Source organism: Grampus griseus (assembly GCF_964374135.1).
Source record: "Grampus griseus genome assembly, chromosome: 6".
NCBI lineage: Eukaryota > Metazoa > Chordata > Mammalia > Artiodactyla > Delphinidae > Grampus > Grampus griseus.
In genome coordinates this window covers 31,722,709-31,736,593 of record NC_139000.1, presented here as the reverse complement: position 1 = coordinate 31,736,593, position 13,885 = coordinate 31,722,709, and the positions used below count along the sequence as shown (strand labels likewise).

The 13,885-nt window shown below is 37.8% G+C and overlaps 1 protein-coding gene across 2 annotated transcripts in view; it reads right to left on the bottom strand.

The window, feature by feature from the left end:
* The window catches only part of ERP44 (endoplasmic reticulum protein 44), a 90,405-nt gene that overhangs the window by 16,536 nt on the left and 59,984 nt on the right, over positions 1-13,885 (bottom strand). For both annotated transcript variants that reach the window (XM_082657483.1, XM_082657482.1), the window contains 5 exons: positions 13,449-13,564; positions 10,399-10,456; positions 7,904-8,020; positions 4,100-4,211; positions 2,916-3,057 (listed from right to left, as the gene is read on the bottom strand). In XM_082657483.1, coding sequence (XP_082513609.1) covers positions 2,916-3,057; positions 4,100-4,211; positions 7,904-8,020; positions 10,399-10,456; positions 13,449-13,564 — 545 coding nt within the window. The remainder of the gene's footprint in view (positions 1-2,915; positions 3,058-4,099; positions 4,212-7,903; positions 8,021-10,398; positions 10,457-13,448; positions 13,565-13,885) is intronic.

Genomic DNA, 13,885 nt, shown 5'->3' with positions numbered 1-13,885 from the left:
AATGCTGCACCCTTCCTTCTCTTTCTCACTAGGGAGGGTAGGTTATTTCCTTTCCTTTGCCCCTCATTCCCTCTGTGCTCCTTACGACTTTGCTTTATCAGTGAACCCCTCTTTTCCCTATCTCTTCAATAAATCCATTTGATTCTGTCCCAACAAGCATTTAACCATATTTAGTTTCTTGTTACCCTAAGGGGAGTGGGGGGAAGAAAAGCTAAACCTTTACTTCACCCTATGTCTCTCTGGAGCTCTCCCTATTTTTCTTCCCCTTTAGAGGCTTCTTGCAAGAATCTTCACGTCAAATCTTCATTTCCTTACCAAACACTCTTCAATTCACTGCAATACAGCCTTTTGAGGGTCAAATCTAACAGATGCTCCATCCTTATCTTCTGGTTGCGCATTCCTTCCTGCTAGAAGTGCTCCTCCCGCAATTACCATATTACTCTTTTCTGTTTTTTCTTTCACTTCTTTGATTCCTCCCCCTCTTCGGTCTTCTGCACATGTTCCTTCTTCTATCCTCTCCTTAAATGTTGGTATTCATCAGGGTTCCACTTTCAACCCCGTTCTAGGTCATCTCATCTGTTTCAGTAACTTCAACTACATCCCCATGTGTTCAAGACCCAGCCCTTATCTCACTGTTGAATCCCAGAGCCATATAAACTCCTTTCTGGACACTCTTCTCCTTTGTAGCCCACAAGCACCTCAAATTCAATATGCCAAGAAAAGGAACTCGTCATCTTTACCACAAGGCTGCTCCTCCACTAACTTCCCAGCTCAGTTAGTGGCATCACAACCCAGTTAGTTGTCCAAATCAGAGTCCTGGCCATCAGGGCTAGCCTCGCCCCTCCCCCACAAGTCCTCCTATTCCACCTAAAAAAAAGTCTCAAGAATCCTGCTTCTCTCTAGCTTTACTTAGTGCTACTGCCAGAATTTTGGAAATTCATTCATTTAAGTATCTACCATCAACTCTTGCCTGGATTACTGAACAGCCTCCTAGATCCTATTTTGACTCCCTCTAATCTATTCTCCAGTTTGCATTCAGAGTGATCTTTAAAAAAACAATCCCCTGATTAAAATCCTTCATTGGCTCTTCATAGTTTTCAGGATCAAACTTCCTTAACACAGCATGTAGGAGCTTTCATGAACAAGCTCCTATTTACTTCTCTTGACCGCATCCCTCAGCGACACCCCTGCTGTTCACTCATATTCAGCCAAGAGACTCTGTACTTGTTTCTACCAACATCACTTTTCTCCAAGCCCTGTCTCCTTCTCACTTCCATGAAAAACTTCTAGAGAACTTTAGGTCCTACCTTAGGCATTAACATCTCCAGAAATCTTGAATCAGGTGCCCCTTCTGCTGAACTCTGTCAGAGCACTTATCACATTATAAAACAACTGCCTGTTACCCAGCTTGTCTTCTTTTTCTACCTGGTTGTGAGTTCTTTGAGGGCAGGGATCCAGTCTTAGTAAACTTTAAACCGTTGGGGTTTTTTTGTTTTTTGTTTTTTGCGGTACGTGGGCCTCTCACTGTCGCGGCCCCTCCCGCCGCAGAGCACAGGCTCCAGACGTGCAGGCTCAGCGGCCATGGCTCACGGGCCCAGCCGCTCCGCGGCACACGGGATCCTCCCGGACCGGGACACGAACCCGTGTCCCCTGCATCGGCAGGCAGACTCCCAACCACTGCACCACCAGGGAAGCCCTAAACCATTAGTTTTTATATGACTTGGTTTATGTTATACAACTGTCGTATAGAAGACCCGGATAAATTTTCAATGAGTTAATATGCTAAGTGGTATTCTTTTGAGTACAGGTAAAATAAAAACAGTATCTGTAAGTACTTTAAGGTTCATAACACAGCCATCATCTTGTTAATTTCTGTAACAATCCCATTAGGGAGGCTGTACCACCAACCATATTTTAAGTGTAAAGAAACAAGAACAGAGAAGTTAAGTGATTTGACCGAGGTAGGACTCAAATGTAGGCCTCCTCTATATGAGGACTGAGAATCTTCTATCAAAGAACCACATCTCTATTAAAATATTTAGAAATGAATGAGGTAATTCATCCTGCAATAGGACTTCAAATCACCCTCTAACTGTGAAATTTAATCTTTGGACATTAAAAAAGAGGTTATTTAAATGAATTTTGAAAAGAAAAGGTCTAGTTTGAATTAATACCTGTATTGCTTAAATTTTTCATATATGAAGAAACATTTCCATTTTTAATCACTGTATTTAACATCTCAGAAAGCTGATAAAAATTTAATATCTGTGGTAGTTACAAGGTTTATATGTTTATTAATACTGTGGAAAGGTGAGAATAGAGTCAGGAAGCATATCCGTTCTTGGAAAGGTCCCTAGCTGTATGCCCTTACAAATGCCTTGTCACAGCCATCTTCTGGGTCTTAAACACCACTAATGTTCTCGGTAGACACAGTCACAAATAAGCAGCAATATTACCCATTTCCTTTAACCTACATAGGATTAACCCACTTTCCTTGATGTGCTGACAAAGACCAAACTCAATTCAAAACGAATTTCTCATAGGTCAAAAATTTTCTTTCAGAGATTAATTCCCAAGCATTTAGGATCATCTAATGTTGGCATTTCTATAGGGATATATCATAATTCTCATAGTCAGTTAACATTTTCTTTTCTTTTTTTTTTTTTTTTAACCACACTGCTCAGCTTGCAGGATCTTAGTTCCCCGACCAGTGAAAGCGCCAAGTCCTAACTGCTGGACCATCAGGGAATTCCCCACAGTCAATTATACTATAATCTGGAGTGAAAAAAAAAAACTCTTCCTTTTGAATAACAAAGCATTTCAACATAGGGTTATTTAAAATATTCAGACAATTATTTTAAGTTCATTTTTGAGACATATATCAGTAATTTTAAAAAACCAAAATGAATACTTACAATACATCCCTGAAGTCTCCAAACACATACATATGCCTAAAGCTGTCGATAGCTATTACAGGGCAATCTGCTGGAGTCTTCTGTATATGCAGAAGAGGATGTCTAAATTTGTCACAGTCAGCATGTAAAAAGTTTATGGTACCTTTAAAAGAAATAGAATTTGGAGAGGTAGATTAGAATATTCTTTTGAGGGTCAAAAGAGGAAGAGGACATGCAATCAGCTAAGACATTTCTGTCTAGCATAACCGTCAGCGCTCACACAGCGTATTCTCATAAGTTTGCAAGTTCATAAAAAGTGACATACTAAAAAAACCCAACATGCTTTAGAGTAATGTAGACCACAAAAACTAAAGCCTAAATATTACAACACTTTAAAAAGGTAGGATCTTAATTCTTAGGGCAGAGAGTATAATTTCCTTAAAAATTATAGGAACTCAACCCAAATTCAAATGCTATAGTGAATTTTTAAATTTTCTTTAAGTGGGTAATCATTTGCTCTGCAGATTACCCAGGTCTGGGGAACAAGTTCCAGAAACTGACATATGATCTGTTCTCATAGGATCATCTTCATTTCATCAAGGATGCCCTTCTAGTCCCTACTGGTCGATTTTTAATCCAATTCAACCCCAAAAATATTTAGAGTAACTAATATGGGCATGGTTCTATACAAAGCCTTCAGTTTATTTTGTTTGACTTTCTTCTCTAACTACAGAGGGAAAGCTGGTGATACCTCAAATTCCTTTTTGATGCTTTGGAGAAGCCTGCAGAGAACTACTCAACTTTCTTTCACTTGGAAATATAGTAAATGTTAATCTGACTGTGTAAGTTCTCTCAGCAGTATTTTTGGGACTATTAGAAAAGGACCAGAGAGGTATCAAGGTGCTGGAAGAAAGTGCCTAAAACTAACACTGTCCACCCATGACCCCACTTTTCATGCTGTTTGATTTTAGAGAGCTAAAAGAGTCAGGGTTTGTTTGTTTTCTTTTTTAAAGCTATTGCTTCATATTATCTCTACTGACGCCTCCCATCCCCATGTTTTCAATGTAAATTCAGGAGTTGAGCAGAGTTAAAATAATTTGTTAAGTTTTTAACCCAAATATGTTTCTGTATTAATGTAATGGAAAAGGGAGAAGGTACAAAAATAGAGAAAGGAAGGATATAAACAAACACCTTAATCTGTCTACCTTTTTCACTTATTAATTGTCGGGCTACTTCATTCTGGAATATTTCTAAACTCTCTGTATCTTCTTTCATGTGGAAGAGTATGAGAAAAGGCAGTCCTTCTTCTGTCAATTCCTGTATAGAGAAGTATTCAGTGAGAATTATCAGGCCTCTCCATTCAGCTCTAGCTATTTTCTAGGTAGGAACAATTTTAAACCCAGCCCACATAACATGCAACAGCTGCAACATCCCAGGAAAGAGATCCAATGATGTCAATAAATGCCTTAATGGAGGAAGGAACGCATGCCCTCCACCTTAAGTATCCAAGCACTCAGAGGACTCACATGTCCTGCTGTACTGTAGATGCTGACCTGCCTTAAAGTAACCACCAGGCTGACCTGTTAGCTAGTATTGGATGAAGCCATGACATTTAAAACGTGAGTTGACCAAAGGAGGAACTATGCTGATTCTTTTTCAAGATGTTGATTTTACGAGAGGATAAACAGTCTTCACGGATAACACTGAAAAACTGAGTGTACCAGCAATAAATAAATCTAACTGATTTGCAAACTTATGCTTATTCTAAGGTTTATTGCAAAACCCACTCCACTTACATGAGACCTACCAAAAGCTGAAAAGTGTGATTCAGAACAAAAGACAAAAACCCCGTAACATAGCCAGTTTTCAACCAATACACAATTTATCAACATTATTAACAAATACTTGCCACTATGTATGTGTATGTTTAGATACCCTGTATGTATACATACACAAAAACATCTTGAAATTTTTGTTACTTAAAAAATTTTTATTATTGTTATTGGAGAATACAAGAGAAATGTGATAAGTAGGCAGCATATTTTGATCATTTATTCTCTCTGACAAATGCTAAGTTCTGACTCATAAAAAAAGTCCAGAAAGGGCCCCATAATAAAATCATTTCCATTAACAATTCTTTTGCTTATCTCTCTATAACTTAGGAACTGCCTCAGGAGAAAGCACACATGTCCTTACCCTAAAAAAGCTGAAACTGGAACCTATTTTATAGGATAAGAGTTTTCTTCTGGTTCCTGTCTCCATGTTTAAGACTGTTGCACTCACACATAGGATAAATGATTAAGCTTTTCATCAAGTTCACCTTTTTTTGTTAATTGAGATATATAGTCGGCCTTCCATATCCACAGGATCCACGAGTTGGTTGAATCCATAGATGTGGAAGCCAAAAATACTGGAGGGCCAACTGTAAGGGACTTGAGCATCCGAGGATTTTGATATCCGTGGGGGTCTGGGAATCAATTCCCGGCAGAAAGCAAGAGATGACTGTAATTCAAATACCATAAAATGCAGTACATTTTGAAGTGTACAATTTGGTGGGTTTTATTATATTCACAAGGTTGCAAGCATCAACACTATCTAATTCCAGAACATTTCATCACTCCTAAAAGAAATCCAGAGTCATTAGCAGTCACTTCCCATCTCTCTTACCCCCAGCTCCTGGCATCACAATGATGTTTTAGCAAACTGATTTAGAATTTCTTCTTCCTCACTTTTTATCTCTTGTGCTCACATTTTTTCTTTCCCAACACATTAATTGCAACTACTCTTCCATGGTTCTGTCTTTGGACTTCTCTGCTCTAGCCTGGCAACTTCAACTAGGTCAACAATCTCAGTCACCAACTCAAATTGGTCCCTTATCTCCAAGTCCAGTTCCAGTACCTTCAATGCTCAACATAAATGCACTGTCCCCTCCTCTTAATTCCCTATTTCCATTAGTACTTCTCTTTCTCTTTTATCCCTTTTCAGGACTGAAATGCCTCTTTTAGAAAGCCATTCCTGATTCTATCCCATTTCTGCCAAAGGTAGAACTGAGTTCTCTCTGAACTCTCAGAACATTTTCTCAGTGCCCCTCATGTGGCATGTGGCATGGGGCATGTCTTTATATTGTATGTACATGTGAACTACTGGATTGAAAACCCCTTAAAGACAGAGAATCTTATTTCACTTCTCCTTTGCTCACAGATTTTTGTACACAATATGGAATCAACCTATGACTGAATAAATGAAGACACAAATGTTGCTGAATAAATACTAATTGGGAAAGAAGACTCAGCAGTTACCTTTTAGAAAATTTAAGAGCTAAGAAGTTAAAAGTAGAAACAAATGTATTACTTTATTAGTAATAAACAAAATTACTAATTTCGTAAGTAAACAAAAAATTTTTTGTTTAAACAAAAAAACACAAATATGGATGAAATAACAGCTGTTAAGAGGCAAGTAATAGATTAATAATTCGAAACTATGTGAATTAGTTTGCTAAACTAATTTATCAGTACATACGTTAACATAGTAGCTGGTAGTTTATGCTGCTAGAGCTTCCAAGTGTACCCATGTCCACATCCATACCAACATATTCTTTACCCAGCAGGTATTAAAGGATTCAGGAGAGGGAGAGCAAGACAACCAGATTCAGAGGTTAACAAATCTTTCCCCATAGTTTAAAGGATTTATGGGTAGTTGGTTACAACATGTAATAAATCTAAAGAATTATTAAATGTGCCAACTACCGTAGGGCAGGAGGTAGGGCTGGGGGAGGACGGACAGACCCTGTTTAATTGTTTAAGATTTTCCAGATCCACAACTTTCAATTGTTTTGAAAGTATCCCTGTAAGAACTGTCAAAGCAGGTGAATAATCGTGACAGGTTACTAGATCTTTCTAAGCCTCTAAGGACTAAATGATACAATAAAAATGTAAGTTAATTCAGCTAAACATACCTGAAACCCTGAGAACTGAGAAAAGTAGAAGGGATGTTCATTTGATAGAAATTAAGACAATAAGCGTGCAAGCAAGCTTTACTGGAATACAACCATACTTATTTATGTACTATCTAGGGCTGCTTTTGTGCCACAACTGCCAAGTTGAGTAGTTGCAACAGAGACTATATGAACTGCAAAACCTAAAGTATTTACTGTCTGACTTCTTACAGAATTGCCAACCTCTGACTTGGTGGGGCTTATATGGGTGTGTTTACTCTGTGATAATTTCTTGAGCTGTGTATTCAATACCTGAGCTATGCACTTATAATTCTTTGAAGTAAGTATGCATATAGAAAGGTTTTTTTTAAACTTTTTTTAATGCTTTTTAAAAATTACATTCTTAGACTGAGGGTTTTGAAAATGAAGGAACAAAATGAAATGAAAGATATGTTTCAAATACAGTAAAGAACAGAGAGATGCACCTCACAGACACAGCTCTTTGTACTTGCTCCTCCAGCTTCTTAGGTTTTTGTGTTTTGTTTTTGTGGGAGTTGTTCAGAGTTTGGGATGGGCCTTTTTTCAGCCGCATGGGATCACTGAGGACAGTTACATGACAACTGATAATTGCCTTCATTATTTACGATGGAAAGAGAACACAGTTTCATTCTTTTAGGATAGACAGGAATCAGAAAAACCTTTTTATACCAAATGATTATTCACTGTATGTAATTAATTGTAACTAAAATCTGCAGAGCATTGCTTCTAAAGCAATCCCCTTAAACAAGGATCTTCAACCAAGGGTGGGATCAGAATCACCTGAGAGGCACTTTCAAACTCATTTTCAAGGCTGTCATGAACCACTGCTATTGCAGGAAATACAACAGTGGGGTTCTGGGATAGCAGAGGTGGAGAACCATTGGCCTGTATTATGGAAATAGCTATATGTACTTATGTTCACTGTATGATTTTTATAACTGATAAGTTCTGTGGTAAAATAGTAAGATGGGTGGAGGAAGCTTGCTCTTTCGGAAATCTTAATTAAAACTAACAACACACATTAGAAAGTCTGTACCTCTCCATTTTCAAATGTTATTTCTCGGACAAGAGGAACACATTTATCTTGAATCCAATTGTAAGTCCCATCAAAATTTGTCATAGATCCCAAGTACACCATATCTGGAGCAGAATGCTGTTATAAAAACAAAGAAAAAAATTAAACAAATCTAACCTGCGCTAGCAAAAATGCATTATTAAAGCCATCTATGAACCCAGAAAATCTATACAGGATACAAAAGAAACAAAAAACATGGAACTTCTGAGAAAGAGGGCTATAGATGGTAATAAGCTGATAACTCTGTGATTATCGGGGACCTGATTATCCAACCTGTGATGTGTAAGCCTTCTGCTTTCCCTTGGATTTGCGTCAATTACATGTTTACCAGTATCTTCATCAATAGCAGGCAGACATTGTAAAAAGAAGAATTATCCTAATGATTTAATTTAGCTATCTCTCCCTTCAAAAATGTTAGAAGAAAATTTGGAGACTTCCAGTGAAAAAGCCTTGAAAAATACATGATACTATATAAATCTAAGGCATGGCTATCTCTAAAATTAATTAACTGCAGTATCCGTTTCCACATTCACTCAAAATTGTATCTATGAAGTGCCTAAAATGATGGTAAATAGCTAACATTACCTAAGCCAACTTACTGTGACCAAGCACTGTTTTACCACTGTAAACACCTTGTATGTGTTGACTCAATTAATCCTCAAAACATCCCCATAAAGCAGGTACCAGTATTATCATGGCTGTTTTTACTAATGAACAAACTAAAGCGCAGAGAAGCTAATAAACTTCCCCAGAGTTATACACCTAGGAAGGTAGCAGATTCTTTTTTTATTTTATTGAAATATAATTGATTTACAATGTTGTGTTATTTTTTTTTATAGAGCAAAGCGACTCAGTTATACATATGTATGTATAAGAATCTATATATATTCTTTTTCATATTCTTTTCCATTATGGATATTGAATATAGTTCCCTGTGCTATACAGTAGGACCTTGTTTATCCATCCTATATACAGTAATAGTTTGCCTCTGCTAATCCAAAACTCCCATTCCTTCCCTCCCCTACCCACTCTCCCCCTTGGCAACCACAAGTCTGTTCTCTATGTCTGTGAGTCTGTTTCTAGATATGTTGATTTGTACTGTATGTTAGATTCCACATATAAGTGATATGATATTTGTCCTTCTCTTTCTGACTTAACTTCCCTTAGTATGATAATCTCTAGGTCTATCCATGTTGCTACAAATGCCATTATTTTATTCTTTTTTATGGCTGAGTAATATTCCATTGTATATATGTACCACATCTTTATCCATTCATCTGTTGATGGACATTTAGGTTGTTTCCATATCTTGGCTATTGTAAATAGTGCTGCTATGAACACAGGGGTGTGTGTATCTTCTTGAATTATGGTTTTGTCTGGGTATATGCCCAGGAGTGGGAGTGCTGGATCATATGGCAACTCAATTTTTTGTTTTTTAAGGAACCTCCGTATTGTTTTCCATAGTGGCTGCCCAATTTACATTCCCACCAACAGTGTAGGACGGTTCTCTTTTCTCCACACCCTCTCCAGCATTTGTTACTTGCAGACTTTTTAATGATGGCTATTCTGACCAGTGTGAAGTGGTAAGGAAGGTGGCAGATTTGACATTAAAACAGTCTCATTCCAGAGCCTGTGCTCTTAACAAGAAAGCTACACTGAGAGACACATAGATTCTGATAATCCAGAGATGGTCACACTATGTAAGCTATTATTAAAGAAATACAATTGCAGAGAATACAGGCAAATACCTATGTGAATTCAAAATAGGAAATGAGCTTTCTAAGCAAAAAATTCATTCATATGGCTATAGAAAAGTTAACAACTTCAGTGTGTCAAAACACCGCAAAAAAAAATTAAAGTGAAAACTATGAATTAAAAAAAAATCCATAGATTTCTATTTGTGTGTGTGTGTGAAAATTGCAATGACAGACAGTTACGTCAATTTGGGGTGACAATACTGTGATTTCTGTCTTTTTTGTGGCTACCATCACCTGGGCCTAAACAGCTACTTCTAAGTTTAGACACACCTAACTTCTTAGCCAAGGGTTAAAAACAACTTAGCACTCCTTAGTATCTGGCAAGTACCAGGTGGACTTATACCCCAGGAGATTTGGGAGCTTGGCTAGTCTCACTCAAGTTGGAGTGATGATCACAGACCACTGAAGTCTTCTTTTTAATTTGAGTCCCAGGCCAAAGGCAAAACAGAGAGGTGAAAAAGGCCTGGGGATCAGGGGATCTCTAGTCCCAGCTCTGCCACTAAATGCCCGAGTGACTTTAGGCTTGTGTCCTCATCGTTACTTTGAAAGGTTTAGATTAGCACAAAATGATGCCTTAAGGTTCCGTTGTATATTAAAACTTTATGATTCTATGAACATTAACATGTACAAAACTACAGATTATACTATATATGTATTTAAATTATATTAAAAATTATACACTAAGAAATAGCAACTTACCCCTGGTGGTTTGTAGATTATGTTGTCTCCACTGTATCTTTCTGGTTTTGAAACAGCTCTAATGGAAAGAGAGAAGCAGTAATAATATTTTTTGAGAAAACTAATAGCAGCAATATACCTGAATGAAGCAGAATTCCCTAGCTGTTTTGCAACATATGAACTGTAACAACTTGAAATATATACTTGTCCATCTTCTTTTCTACTTATAAGATTATGCAATACCGGGCTTCCTTGGTGGCGCAATGGTTAAGAATCCACTGGACAATGCAGGAGACACGGGTTCGAGCCCTGGTCCAGGAAGATCCCACATGCCACGGAGCAACTGAGCCTGTACGCCACAAGTACTGAGTCTGTGCTCTAGAGCCCACGAGCCACAACTACTGAGCCCATGCGCCACAACTATTGAAGCCCGCACGCCTAGAGCCTGTGCTCCACAAGAGAAGCCACCTCAATGAGAAGCCCGCGCATCACAACGAAGAGTAGTCCCCACTCACCGCAACTACAGAAAGTCCACGCCCTACAACGAAGACCCAACACAGCCATAAATAAATAAATAAATAAAGATTATGCAATACCAACAAAAGCATACATTTAAAGGAAAAATTTAATATGAGGCAGATTTTTTTAAAGGGAAATTTTAGTTAGCTGTTTTTGTGACTCAGTATTTTATCTGTGGATTGGCAGTTTTGGCACTAAATAGCTGTTTTTGACCCCAGATTGTTTCTAGTAACTGAGGATCAAGGTCATTGATGTAGTCACATAAACCAGTCACACAAACATATTATCTGCTTGTTAAGTCAGACTCAACCATGAATTCTCTTTTAATTTTTTAAACCAAAACTTCTAAAAAAAAATAGATGAAATGAAATAACCTACACATCATTAGAATATAGTTCCATAAATAACTAATTTTTTGTTTATTTGTTTACTATTTCCCATGCCTGGTACAGGCACATAATGGGTGAATAAATATTTGGTGAGTGAATTCTACAACAAATTATAAGTCAAAATGGGTAACTTTTTCCTCTCTCTAAATTATATTTGGATTAATTGAACCCTGATTTAGCTCCAGGTTCTGACTACAGTAGTCAGGAGACAGGGGCAAGCAGTACTAAGCTAGATTGATGACACTGGAACAGAAAGGAAGAACATGCTCCATTCATTCATTCACTGTTTGCTATGTGCTTCCTTTGTACCAGCTATGTTCTTGGCACTTGGTACACAGCAGTGAACAAAACTGACAACATCCTCTCATGGAGCTTCCATTTTTGTGGGAAAAAACAACTAGATATTTTTATCTTGGGTGGTTAAAAACAAACAAAAAAAGGTGCTATGAAGAAAAATAAGTGGATAAAGAATGACAAGTTGGATGATGATAGTGCTATTTTATATATAGCTATCAGGAAAGATCTTTCTGATGAGATGATATCTGGACAAAGCACTCCGGATAGAGACAGTAAGGGCAAAGGCTCTGCTGCAGAAGTGTGCTTGCAGTGTTTGAGGAATAGCAAGGGGCCTGCATGGCTGGAAACAGTATTACAAAAAGCATGGGGGAGAAGTTCTTCCGTTATTTACTCTCTACAACAATCTTCAAAAAACACTGATAATGTTTACAATAAAACACACATAAAAAACCTATAGAAGCATTTAAAACAAGGAGAAAGGTCACAAAATGAAGAGGACATACTATGCCAAAAATCTGGGCTCTACTCAAGATAGGTACCACAATAGAGTCTACCAGTTATAGGCCAAAGAAAAGAGAAAAATAATATTGTATAACATCAAAGGATGGGGGAAGATAACCTCCAATGAGAAGAAAGAGTCAAACACAGAACCATAAGAATGATTCCATTTTGAAAGAGAAAGAAAAAAAAAAAACAAGATAAAGCCAGAGAAGTCAGAAAGGTAAGGATCAACCAGGGAGTTCAACATAAAGTGTAGACACAGCAGAAAAAGGACAGGGCAGGGGCTTCCCTGGTGGCGCAGCGGTTGAATCCGCCTGCCGGTGCAGGGGACGCGGGTTCGTGCCCCGGTCCGGGAGGATCCCACGTGCCGCGGAGCGGCTGGGTCCGTGAGCCATGGCCGCTGAGCCTGCGCGTCCAGAGCGTGTGCTCTGCGGCAGGAGAGGCCACAACAGTGAGAGGCCCGCGTACCGCAAAAAAAAAAAAAAAAAAAAGAAAAAGGACAGGGTAGTTGAGGGTCACATCCTTCAGAGATATTGAAGTGGATTAAGATTGAAAAAAGGCCACTGGATTTGTTAATTAAGAAGTCACTTCGTGACTGTGTAGACAGAAGTTTCTTTAGGGTAATGGAGGTAAAAGTTAGCTTCCAGGAGGTTAAGGTATTTTAACTGGTTAAAATATGAGTAATTCAAGGTAGCCAAGCAAAACTAATCTCTGAAAAAAAATTGAGAATGAAAAGAAAGAAATGAGATTATAGCTCAAGAGACAGAAGGGACAGATCAGGAAAGAGAATCATGTTTTTGGAAAAGGAAAGAGTTCATGAAAAGGGTCAGGTTGAAAACATGAGAAAGCAAGGACAACTGATGGATCAAAGCCCCAGAGGATTTTGAAGGGACAATTACAAGGAAACAAGTAAAGAGGTTAGCCGTGGAAAGGAGCATTGTTCCTCTGAGACAGGGAAGGCAGAAGAAAAGGTGGTGGAGAGCCAGAGATGAGTAAAGATGATGAAGTTCATGGTCATTAAGGAGAAACACTGTGTTGTTTCAGTTTGGAAACCCCACAGGTTAATAAGCATTTTTTGTGACACAGGATAGTGTTAGTAAATGAGCTGAACAAAAGTATGAGAGTTAACCTGTCCAACCTTTTCCTCTTACCCACATTTTGAAATAGAATATAGTACAGAAAGAATAATTAACAGACTTAAACTCTTAGAAAGAGTCAGAGATAGGTGTAAAAATTGGTTGGTGACTTTAAGAGGACTGAGATAATCTTTGGAGAGGTCATCTTCAGAAAACGACCACACACAACAAGAATTTAACACGACAGCTGAGCTGACCCGACCCACTAACACACTCTCAGCCTACTTACCCAAATGCAGCTAGAAAGGCACAATCATCATGCAAAATATTTGCTACTCTTTCAAAAACTCTATAGTTTTCTGAATCCTTCTGCTCAAAATATCCAATGATATTTCTTTTGCTGCGCTGTAAAATAAAGTATGTAATTACTTTATAAACATATATAGTTCTTTAAGAATAATGTTATTGCATTTACCCAGCTGCTGTTCAATTATCTCCAAATGAAGTATGACTATAAATGCATAATTGGCTTTTAACACCTAGTCCAAAACTATTAAAGATTACATTAGGTTGAAAACAGTCTTAACTATCATCTAATCTAATAATTTCCTTCCAACATTTTATTTTAAAATTTCAAGAAATACATAACTGTTTAATCAGTGACAGTGCTTCCTAAATAAGATGACTAATTCTAAGATGTGTTAAAATAATACATCAATTCGTAAT